We start from the raw sequence: 12,474 nt of genomic DNA on the forward strand, positions 1-12,474 counted from the left end.
TCCTCCAAAATAGCAAAATTGTCCTAAAAAAATGAGATTTATAAAAGTAGATTTGGGGTTCTTTCTATATGCCTTTTGGTTTTTGGGGTGCACTTGGGTCACATTTTTAAGCTTTTCTCTTCAGCTATGAGGGCTATACTTTTTTTCTTTTTAAGTGAAGACTGAGATTCTCAAGAAATGTATTCAATTATGTGAGCTGGGGCTTTCAGAAAAATGCCAAATATCATGAGACTTTGTAATAAAATCATAGAAATATAGGGTAGGGAAGGGACCTTGAGAGGTCATCTAGTGCAGCCCCCCATGCTGATGGAGGACCTAGACCAGTGGTGGGCAACCTGCGGCCCGTCAGGATAATCCGCTGGTGGGCCGCCAGACAGTTTGTTTACATTTGCACAGCTGCCTGAAGCTCCCAGTGGTTGCAGTTTGCCGTTCCTGGCCAATGGGAGCTGTGGGTGGCCATTGCAAATGTAAACAAACTATCTATCTGGAGGCCTGCCAGTGGATTACCTTGACGGGCCGCATGTGGCCAGCAGCTTGCCCACCACTGACATAGTCTATCCTAGAGAGGTGTTTGTCTAATATGTTATTAACCAATGATGGGGATTCCACAACTTCCCTTGGTAACCTATCCCAGTACTTACCTAAATGGACAGATAGAAGGTTTTCCTACTATCTAACTTCAATCTCCTTTGCTGCAGGTTAAGCCGATTACTGCTTATCTTAGCTTCAGTGGTCAAGGGGTACAATTGATCAGTGTCCCCTTTGTAACAGCCCTGACTGTGTTTGAAGAATGCTGCCAGGTCCCACCTCAGTCTTATTTTCTTAAGGCTAAATATACTGAGGTGGTTTTTTTTAAACCTTTATTCATAGGTCGTTTTCTAAACCTTTTATTGTTTTTTGTTTATTGATGTGGACTTTCTTCAAATTGTCCACATCTTTCTCAAAGTGTGGCTCCCAAAACTGGACACAGTACTCCAGCTGAGGCCTCCCCAGTGCCCAGTAGCGTGGAACAATTAGCTCCTGTCACTTACATACAACACTCGTGTTGGTGCACCCCGGAATATTAGCCTTTTTTCGCAACAGCATCACATTGTTGGCTCATACTCAATTATGTCTACTGCTTTCCCCTTATCCACTTTGCTAGTAATCCTGTCAAAGAAGGAAATTAGGTTTTTTTGGTGTGGTTTGTTCTTGACAAATCCAAGCTGGCTATTGCTTATCCCTGTATTATCCTCTAGATGCTTACAAATCGATTGTTTGAAATATGAGAGTTGGCAGCACTGTCTCTATATAGAATTGCCTCATGTCTTTCTCTTTCACTGGGCAATGATAGCATGAATAAGATTCTTAGATGTATGTAAATCTAGTCTATTTTGATTGGGAGACAGCACTAGGAGCTCTCAATGTGTCTACACATGAGGTCATGCTCTTGACTGGAGTTCCGAGGTACATCTGTAATTCAGATAATATATAATCGTAGACTCCAGATATCTGTCTGTTTTGAAAAGATTAAGGCACATTTCAGACATTGCTGAAGATAAAATATAACCATTGTCTTGTTTTGTTTTCAAATGAAGAAACCTGCCTAATGTGGCTTTTATTATTTTAATTATTCATTACCTTTCTGGATAGAGAAGATTCTTTCCCAGATGGGTACTTATTCTCTACAGTGACGCTCAACATCACAGAAGTGAAGCAGGAGGATTATGGACGTCAGTTTGTGTGTCATGCTGGTGAAGTTGCAGCCTACATTGCATTAAGACAGCCAGGTCAGGCATTCAGTCTTAATAATGTTCTAAACTGCTCTCGCAGTCAGAAGTTAATTTAAAAAGGAGACGAGGGGAACACTTTTTGAAAAGGGACAGACTAAGGCTGTATGAAAATTTGGGATAATCGGCAGGAAAGTGGCTATAAAATCATTGTAAATCTGGAAGTAGCTTCATTAATGTCAAAGGAGTTACTATAGATTTACTGATAGGATTATTCACCAAAACATCAATGGTAAGACAATGGATACATATGGAAAAGCAAATTCTGAATTTACGCCAGACATCTGGTTCTGAGAATGGTGCTTCTCCAGCCAGAGAACCAAAGCGTTCCATGTTCCCATCTGTCCAGTCAAGATGGCATAAATTTCAAGTATTGAATACCTTCAGTGAACTGCTTACAGACAAGCTGTAGACCTAGAATTATTTGTCAGCAATTATTTGGAATAATGAATACATTTAAGAAAGTCATGATCAGTTTGCAGAAAATTCATGAACAGAAAAAGAGGAGAGAGAGGTCAGATTTTTATTATGGATTATTCACACAGTTATAACTGTCTTTAGACAGCTTAAAATGGCTCTATTTTCAGAATTCTACACAGTTTTGTTTGAATGTTCCTAACTTCACCAATGCTGCCATTTCAATATATTACATATTTTTCCCTTGCTGATATAGTTCGAAATTTTCAAGGATACTTGATTGGAGGACTCCTTGCACCAGTGTTTGTAATAGTTGTTGCCATATTACTCTACAAGTATTTCAAGATTGACATTGTGCTTTGGTATCGAAAATCCTGTCGCCCTTTTCTGAGTAAAGAAGGTAGGTGTGTAAAGCCATGTAGCTAATGTACATGGCATACAATCCCAGGATTCATTAAGAATTCTTAAGAGAATAAGAAGCTACATTTATTTTGTGTGGCCTTTTTAAGCGGGAGCAGATACAGGAAATGTCCCTGAATAAGCAAGCTTGTTTGGAATTTCCATCTGTGTATTGCGTTGTGTTTGCAATATGGACGATGAAAAGATTGAGTACCAGATTTTTAAAAGGCTTCTACTCAGTGTCCTTTTTTTGCAGACACAAACTTCTCCAACGTATTTTACGCAAAGTCAGTTATGAGTGCAAATCCCCTTTTTTAGATGCCGAAGTACTTCAGTACAGCCATCTTGGTGGTGTCATTTTTATTTGTATTGTGGTAATACCTAGAAGCCCAGAGACCCCTTCTGCTAGGTTTTATACAAACATATAGCAAAATTATGACCATCTCTGCACTGAATAGTTCACAATTTAAGACTCCCATAGACAACAGGTGGATATGATAGACAGTCAAGGGGAACACAAAGGTACCAATGGAATGATACTGGTTAGCATGATAAGCAGCGATCACAGAACACCACTGTTCTAATCATTGTTCAGTGTAAGTATCATAACAGAGATGGAGGGGTTCGAAAGAGGACAATGCGATACTTTTGTAGATATTGATATGGCACTCCTATGAGGCATTGGAACAGGATGGGAGAAAGTGTGCTTGTTGGAAAACATTATAATTTTAACTGTAAGATGTGAACCTAATATTCATTGAAGGTGAAAAAAAATGTGTGTGCAGTCTTTGAAAGTGCAAAATGGGCTCCGACAAAAAAAGAAGTCTGCCATTTGAAAATCTGGGCTTAAATGCACTTTGAACAGAGGGTGTGAAATGCCTTATATATGTAAGCTACCAGACGTTGGCTTGTGTAGGTAGTGAAGCAGGTATGTAAATCTGCTAGAAACAAACCTTTTTCAGGTTTATCTGCTCTCTGCTTTGCAGGGAAACGATTTCTAACTGCGAGACATGCATACTACAAAATATTTACAGCTGCAGAGCAGTTCTTGTAATGAAAGGCTGATGTCACCAAGAGCTACTTCTGCAGCTGACAAGGTGATAATGTGATAAGGTAGTTTCTGGCTCAATGTTAAAATAGAAATCAGGGTGGTTCTCAACCTTTCCGGAAGACTACCCCTTTCAGGAGTCTGATTTTTGTCTTGTGTACCCCACGTTTCACCTCAGTTAAAACCTCGGGCTTCAGCACCGCACAGCAGAGCTTGAGCTTTGGCTTTCTGCCCTGGGCCCCAGTGAGTCTAACACTGGCTCGGGTGACCCCATTGAAATGAACTCACTCCCAGTTTGAGGATCGCTGATCTAGTCTATAGAGCAATATAAACAAGTCCTTGTCTGTGTGACAGTTTAGTTTGTACTGACTTTGCTGGTGCTTTTTATGTAGCCTGTTGTAAAAATAGGCAAATATCTAGATGACTTGATGTACCCCCTAAAAGATCTCCTGAGTACTCCCAGGGATATGCACACCCCTGGTTGAGAACCACTGCACTAAGGCAGCAATGAAGAACTTCTAGCCAGCCTTGCAACTCTTAGTATTTTTCATTCTAGATAGGTAGTAAAACAGTAAATTTGGGCAATTTTAAATTTGCCTGAATAATTAAATGCAGTTAATTTTGGTGGTATTTTTTTCAGCATTTAACAAAGATTGCTTTATTATTAACCTGTGGTTATTTATATGTTCTATTCAAACAATTAACTCATGCAATAAAGTTTAAAATAGAAAAGGTGGGAAAATATTCTTATTCCTTTAAAATAATTTTTGTCTTACAAATCTCACTGCTTCTATCTTGTTCAGTTTCAGATGGGAAGATCTATGATGCATATGTATTGTATCCAAAAATCAACAAAGTAGATTGCATCTACACACCAGATAACTTTGTGCTAAAGCTGCTTCCTGAGGTTTTAGAGAGACAGTGTGGCTATAATCTGTTTATACTTGGAAGAGATGATTTACCAGGAAAAGGTAAAATGAAAAATGATTGTATTCTCTCATTGCCTTTAAAGTAGAACTGGGTGAGTTTTCTCATCATTCTCTTTGAATACTAGAGCAGGGCAGGAAAGTTTCACATCAGTATGGTCCCATGGGTCACATCATGACATAGAGGCAGGAGAGTAAGGCACCAATTTTTATAATATTAATTTCGGGAATATAGATGCTCTGAAATATTTTAAATTGGAGCTAGGTTGGAATGAAACTACTAGTGGGAGGAGAGGAGGCCACTTGGCAACAAAACCCAGTGTGTCTCCAAGCTGAACTTCAGTAGAGAGAGGTCAAGGGAAGAGAGTAGCTTGCCTAAAGGTTTTGGATACTACATCTAGAAAGGGGAAGGTTCAGGGTCCCTCTCCCAAGAAAAATTCATGTAAGACTTCACACCCAACCTCTGTTAATTCCCACTTCCAATCAAGTATTAGCAGCATTCCCCACAGTCCCTGAATTCTCAATGCTTCAAGAAGGGCTGGTTCTAGCACTGTGTCCTAAGTATATCCTGCCAGGACCAAAAAGCATTGGTCCTGGCAGGATATACTCTCCTCTTCTATCTGATTCTTGTATTGGTTTCATATTTTTGTTATCCCATCTCTGGTTTTCTCTCTATTCTCTCTCTATTCAATGTTTTTTGTCCTGTTGTTCCTCCTCTGCAGTCTTCCCCTGATTCCTCATTTTCTTTCATTTCACATTTGATTTTCCTTTCCCTCTTTATTTCCTCCTCCCCCATCTCATGTTTCCCTTTCATTTTTTCATCTCCTCCATGGATCTTTCAGTTGCACCGTTTTGTTTGTAGGGGGAACTTAATTGCTGGCCCCACTTGCCCCCCAATACAGACAAACCCTTGAAATTTTGGGTACGTTTGCCTCTTTCTGAGAATGTTCAGTGAAGTTTGCTTCCACCTGCCCTTTTCACCTTTCCCTATGACATACTCCACCTTTTTCCCATACCCTGTAGATGTGAGTGCCGCTTCTTGTGCTCCCATATATGTGCTTCACACATCTCCAACTAGCTGGCACTCTACTCCTAAATCTCTCTGCAACGTGTCTATGGGCAGAGTTCGGAATAGAGTGTTTTTGGCATAATAGGAGCAACTCTTTCTTGTTACCTTTAAGACCAGAAAAAGTGGAAGAGCAGTGCTCTGGGAGGGAGGAAAGGCTAATCTGCTAGTAATCTGAGAGAGAGAGAGAGAGAGAGAGAGAGCGCGTGCTCGGGTATGATATAGAACATCAAGAAGTTGATTGATTTTAGTACAATAAAACCTAACCAGTTGGTACTGAATGTGTTCTCTTTCTAATACTTCTGCACTATCACATTTGCTTAGTATAGATAAGATAAGTTTTTCCTTGTTAACTTGCTCTTATTTTGTACTCTACATTTATATTAAAACAAAGTAAAAAAATGCTTCTGAGGTAATTGATTTTGAAATATGGATACAAAGCAAAATGGATTTTTTGTTACTAGTTATAATTGTAGAATTCATATTTCTGAAAGAAATCTTTAAATTGAGAGAACTTGTTTTTAGTAACATATTTTTAATTGATGATTTTCATCTGGGGTAGTGAAAACTAGCAATAGACTTTCTTCTTCAAGTGCTGGTCCCTATGTGTAGTCCACTGTGGATACGCATTCACTCCATACACCCGGAGCCAGAGGACTTTGAAAGCAATGTCTTTTGGTCCACACACACCTGCCCTTGCACCCATGGTTCACTTTGTGCTTCTGACTGAGGAGGTAAAGGGCGAGGCGGACCGAGTGCCTCTCCATAACCTTCTGACCATGGTCCAGCTCAGAATCTCTAGAGTCCAAAGCTTTGGCTTTCTCTTTTATTTATTAATAGATATCTGAGAATAGTTTTTGTAGTTCTAGAATTTTAAAGTTTTTATCTGATAGTTTTAGTGTTTTATGGTTATTTAGTTAGTCTCTCCCGACCTGGGGAGCAGCACCCTCTCCCCCATCCCAATTTGGGTACTGGACTATGCCCAGAACTCTGGGCTTCAAAATTTGTGCTTCCTCCCTGCAATCCTTCTCAGTCAGTGATGACCACCAATGCTGCGTGTGCTGCCTTGGGGGAGTCCACATCGTGGCAAGGGCAGGAACTTTGCCATAGGAAGCACCTAATAGAAAAGGTCATGAGGCAGCAATCAGACCAGGCTGGGGGATTTCCTCCCTCCCCCAGCATACATCAGCCTGATTCTGCTAAGAGTGCACCTCCTGCAATGAAGTCTGACTCAGGAGCAAAGCAGTCTACCCCCACAGATCTCTTGATGGGGTCTTGTTGGGAGAGTAGGGAGCATTAGGCTAAGTCCTCTTCCAAATCCACTTTGAAGAAGTCGGATTCAGCCCTGTCTAAACTAAGCAAGTCTATAAGCTCAGCCCAAGACAACCTAGTCTCAGAGCCATGACAAGAAAGCCTACAAGTCTAGGGCTCCGTTGACACCAGATTGTGATCTGGCACCTGCAGACTGCTAAGTCCAACATCTCCCTACTCCCACACACTTTTTGGGGTTGTCTAGCACTCTTTTTCAACAGCTGGTGTACAATGGATAAATGGGTGCTGAACATCATCCATTCTGGCTGTATGATAGAGTTTATGTCCCTCCCCCCTCCAAAACCTCCTTCCTCACCCCCTCTTGGGGGCCACTCTCATGATAAGATTCTCAAAGTGGAATCCCTCTTACAGTGGGGAGTGATAGAGAAGGTTGCTCTTGAGTAAAACCCCCACCCTTGGTACTGGACATACTGGGATCAGACTATATCCTCTCAAAGAATCTCAAAATGGATCTGACTGTTTAATTGTCCCATCCCCCCACCTAGGGTAAGAGCTCATTCCACAAGAGGGCAAGCAGCATCTCTGGCATCACTTCAAGAGGTGCTGCTACTCAATACTTGCAAAGCAGCTACAAGGGGCTCCATCCACATGTTTGTAAGACACTATGCCTTGGTACAGGACTCCTCTGCCGATACATCTTTTGGAAACTCAGTCCTTCATTCGGTTCTGCCATCTAAAACCTCTCACCCTCTTCCTATCTGAGTACTGCGTGTCAGTCACCAACAGTGAATACCCATAGAGACCAGCACTTGAAGAAGAGAAAGTTACTTACCTTTTAGTAACTAGAGATTCTTCAAGATGTGTGGTCCCTATCTGTGTTCCTCTACCTGCCCTCCTTCCCCTCTGCTTTGGATCTTCTGTAATTTGCAGTGGAGAAGGAACTGGAGAGGCAGTCAGTCCACCCCGCCCTTTATCTCCTTGGTCGGTGGCACAAGGTGAGCCAAGGCACATGTGCAGACCAACGGACACTGCTTTCAAAATTCTCCAGCTCTGGGTGCATGCAAAACATGTGTATTCACAGTAGAATATGGATAGGGGCCACACATCTTGAAGAACCTCCAGTTACTATAAGGTAGGTAATTTTGCATGGATTAAAAAGAACAAAAACAAATCAGCTGTATCATTTAAAGTAAGGTCTACAGTGCACATCTAAAAATGTTACCAGCATAGCTATGTTGGTAAGGTGTATGGTTTTCTTGCCACCAAAAACCTCTCTAGTGTTGACACAATTATACTTGTGTAAAAGTGTGTGTATAGCTTATTTTGCTTCTCTACTGGAATATGCTATGCTGGCATAGACACTTTATACCAGTATAACTGTGTCTATATTAGAGGGGGTTTGCCACTTTAATTATGCTGACATAAGAAAAAGTAAATATCTATTTTTAATGGGGGGAGAGAGATTCTTTTGTCTGAGCTAAAAGTTGATCATTTTTTGTCTTTTACAGCTGTGATCAATGTTGTTGATGAAACCATTAAGCAAAGCAGAAGGCTTATAATTGTATTAGTACCAGAATCGTCAAGTTGCAGTTTATTAGAGGATATCTTCGAACAGCAACTGGCTGTGTACAGTGCTCTTGTCCAGGATGGAATTAAAGTTATTCTGATTGAACTAGATAAAATAAAGGACTATACGAACATGCCAGAATCAATCAAATACATTAAGCAAAAGCATGGGGCCATCAGATGGAAAGGAGACTTCACAGAGAAATCTTATTTAGCAAATACAAAATTTTGGAAAAATGTCAGATACCGAATGCCACCCAGACGTCCAACTTCTTCAGAACTACGCTTGCTGCCAACAGCCTTGAACACCTTTCAAACCACAGAAAGATGAGGCATATGTCACTTTAATGGCCCTGGGCAGCTCCATTTTGAAAGCTGTCTTGGTGGATTTTATTAGAATGCTGATTGTGTACATGGTAAATGGACAATTTCACGTAAAGCCTTTCAGGATTGCATTCACAGGTTAAAGAAAGCTAATTAATTATCATTCCGCTGTGCATAGCTAGCCTGCAGGATACACAGTACTATTCCTTCAGTGTTATATTAATGACAACATTAGAATGATGACAGCAGAAAAGAAGCACCGAACACAGCAGAAACTCTGGGGAAAAAATAAGCTTTTGAAAGGGCACTTTTAAGACCCTTTTTGAACAGTGTGTTTCTAGAAAAAAAACTGTATTAAAGCAGATTAAGTATAATGAACATTCAGGTATCTTTTATGTTAACTGAGTCCAGATTTATATTCTGAGTTTTGTTAGTGATATTTTATGTCTTTAGTCTAGGAGTTTAACTACAATTGCAGTAGTTAAAAGCGCAGTTCATTAATCTGTTCTTTATCACGAACTTACTCAGTCCACCCAGGTTAGACCCTCTTCACCCTGCCACCAAGCACGGTCAGATATTGCCATGCATATCCTGCAAAAGCTCATCTTACTCTGAATTGTAGATCTTCAGCTCCCAACAAATACATTTTTAAATGAATATGAACAGTTCGAAAGATGGAGGCAGTTCAGCTGAAAGATGCCACAGTGATTAGTTTTTAAGCATAATATTACTGAACATATTTTAAATGATCTGGAAGAGGGACAAAGGATTAAACAGATGTAAAATGTTAATTACTTCACTGATAATACTAATTTGGGGTATGAGGCAAGCACCAAGGAGCATAAAGTAAACCTATGAAGGCTGGAAATCCATGCGTAAAATGATACAACCTAATCTAATAAGATTCACTAGAAGCATTACAAAATATACTGTACTGAACAGTCAGTGACCTGGCATAAAGACAGACTAGGTGATTGAATAAGTCTCTTCCATCTCCTAATGTCTAAGAATTGATGAGAAGTGATAGCAGTGTGTTCAATATTGATCAGGTATAAGTATTAAGTTAATGGAGCAAGTGTGGGGGTTTTTTTGGTTTGTTTTTTAAGAAAATATATGCCATAGTTGCAGCTGATTTTTAATAAATTTCCAGTACTGTTTTGAGTCAATTTTTGAAGCAAACTGCAGGGATTTGATGGTATAATTTCCTCTTGCATAAATTATAATGACTGCTAAAGCCTCTTACAGTTTTGTGGAAAATATAACCCTTTTGAAGCAGCGGTTTATTGTTAAGCAAATGAGACTGATGTTGACCAGAACTACCACACAGAGGTTGTTGGCCAGCAGAGATGGCAAGTTTTAGAAGTGATACCTATTTTGAGAAAAGGAGGCAGGATTTTCATTGACCTTTCCTGGCACAGTGGAGGATTTAATGTTTGCAGGTTGGAATAGAGTAGTTTGTGTATACTTACCCAAAGTGTTCTGACTAAAACTGCTAAGAAATTTAGTCTGCACTGGAGAGGACCACAAGGGCCTGGGATATGTTTAAGATACAGGGATTTACAACAACGAACTAGTCAATGTATTGGCCTTCAGTGGATTACAGGTGGAAGGAAATTTGTATTTTTGTAAATGATAGGAAAAAATCATGCTCTTGAAATGAAGAGAAGAGTAGAGTTGCAAAGTGCACATTGGTCATGTGAGAAATGACAACCTCTAGGGCAGGCCAGAGAAAACTGTAGTGAAATTTGGGAGATCAAATATTGAATATCTAAATGTATGGATACTATACTGACCTTCTGTTGATCTACTGGTTGTCTTCTAAATTAGCCAGAAAAAGTTATTTCACTCTGAAACTAATGCTTAAGTTCCCATGATTACAATGGAACTACTTGCAAAAATAGTTAAGTGTGTGTGTGTAAGTGTTTGCTTGCCTAGAGGTCTGTGACAAGGGGGACTCTCAATGCAGATAGAAGTTGGCTATGTAAAAGAAGAGCTCTGATTCCTGACATTAAATCTGTAATTGGTTTGAAATTAACAAATCCAACCCCTAGAAGTATTGACTATAGATACATGAAGCTTCACAGAAGACACTGCATTGATTGCTGGATCAATTCTTTTTTAATACTGCTTAATAAAGTAACTTGCTCAGGGTCTGATAAGTATGGTTTATATTATAGATATTCTAGCAAGTGCAGCAATACATTTTTGTAATTGGCTATGATCAAAGGTGGGTATGGGGAAATATGAACTTTATGTGCTCTCAGGTTCAGCACAAAAGGAAGGAATTATATCACTGGGTCAAAGAACTGTGCTTATAAATGCTCAGTATATTTTACATAAGGTAAATTGTATTTGTATCAGTCAATGAAGTCCCTCTCTCTCTAACATACATATTTTTAAGATCGGGTGACCAGACAGCAAATGTGAAAAATTGGGACGGGAGTGAGGGGTAATAGGAGCTTATATAAGAAAAAGACCCTAAAATCGTTATATCTGGTCACCCTGTTTTAAAATAAGAGAAATGTAATAAAACCTCCAGACTGTTGTTTGAATAGAGTGGGAATAGTCATGCTATCAGGAAGAAATATTTTCCATCTATAGCATTGCACAATTGGATATGTTTATTTTGAGGTTTTCTCCTTTTCTCTGAGCCTCAGGTACTGACCTGCATCCCCACCCTGCCTTCCTACCAAAGCTGGTGTCACATTTCCGCCACAACCAGGATATTTTTCTGCCTGCCTTCTTCCCAAAGCTTCACAGAACTGATGAGGAACATTGACTATATACCATAGACATAGATGGCCCCTGTCCTTTTATGCTGAAAGAACTAAACCCTTCCGAAAGTCAACACAGCTCTTTGTAGTGAACAGGATGAAAGGTCTGCTGGTGTCATCCCAGAGCATCTCATCCTGGATAACTGCCTGCATCCTGATTTGCTATGAAGGTTCTGCCTCCAGCCATCACGACAGCCCATTCCACAAGGGCCCAGGCTTCATCAGCAGCATTCCTCGCACAGATACCAATCCAGGACATTTACAGGGTTGCGACGTGGTCATTGATTTATGCCTTCGCATCCCACAATGCCATCACGCAACAGGCCCATGATGATGCCAGTTTTTGGGAGGGCAGTGTTGCAGTCAGCACATTCATGAACGCCAAGCCCACGTTCAGAGATATTGGTTGAGTCGCCTAGCATGGAATTGACATGAGCAAGCACTCAAAGAAGAAAAAATGTTTACTGAAATTTCATAACTGTTGCTCTTTGAGATATGTTGCTCATGTACATTCCATTACCCAGCCTCCTACCCTCTGTCAGATTTACCGGCAAGAAGGAACTGAGCAAGTGAAAGAAAGAGCAAAGAAATCTGATAGCTTTCTTTGATAGGATAACGAGCCTTGTGGATAAGGGTGAAGCTGTGGATGTGGTATACTTAGACTTTAGTAAGGCATTTGATACAGTCTCGCATGATATTCTTATCGATAAACTAGGCAAATACAATTTAGATGGGGCTACTATAAGGTGGGTGCATAACTGGCTGGATAACCATACTCAGAGAGTTGTTATTAATGGTTCCCAATCCTGCTGGAAAGGCATAACGAGTGGGGTACCGCAGGGGTCTGTTTTGGGACCGGCGCTGTTCAATATCTTCATCAACGACTTAGATATTGGCATAGAAAGTACGCTTA

General features: G+C 40.2%; 1 protein-coding gene across 2 annotated transcripts in view; it reads left to right on the forward strand.

Moving 5' to 3' along the window:
• The window catches only part of LOC117870722 (interleukin-1 receptor-like 2), a 41,742-nt gene extending 29,513 nt beyond the window's left edge, over positions 1–12,229 (forward strand). For both annotated transcript variants that reach the window (XM_034758017.1, XM_034758016.1), the window contains 4 exons: positions 1,633–1,769; positions 2,443–2,586; positions 4,437–4,604; positions 8,406–12,229. In XM_034758017.1, coding sequence (XP_034613908.1) covers positions 1,633–1,769; positions 2,443–2,586; positions 4,437–4,604; positions 8,406–8,794 — 838 coding nt within the window. In that variant the 3' untranslated portion in view covers positions 8,795–12,229. The remainder of the gene's footprint in view (positions 1–1,632; positions 1,770–2,442; positions 2,587–4,436; positions 4,605–8,405) is intronic.
• The last annotated feature ends 245 nt before the right edge of the window (positions 12,230–12,474 follow it).

This window comes from Trachemys scripta, chromosome 1 (genome assembly GCF_013100865.1).
Source record: "Trachemys scripta elegans isolate TJP31775 chromosome 1, CAS_Tse_1.0, whole genome shotgun sequence".
In the NCBI taxonomy this organism is placed as follows: Eukaryota; Metazoa; Chordata; order Testudines; family Emydidae; genus Trachemys; species Trachemys scripta.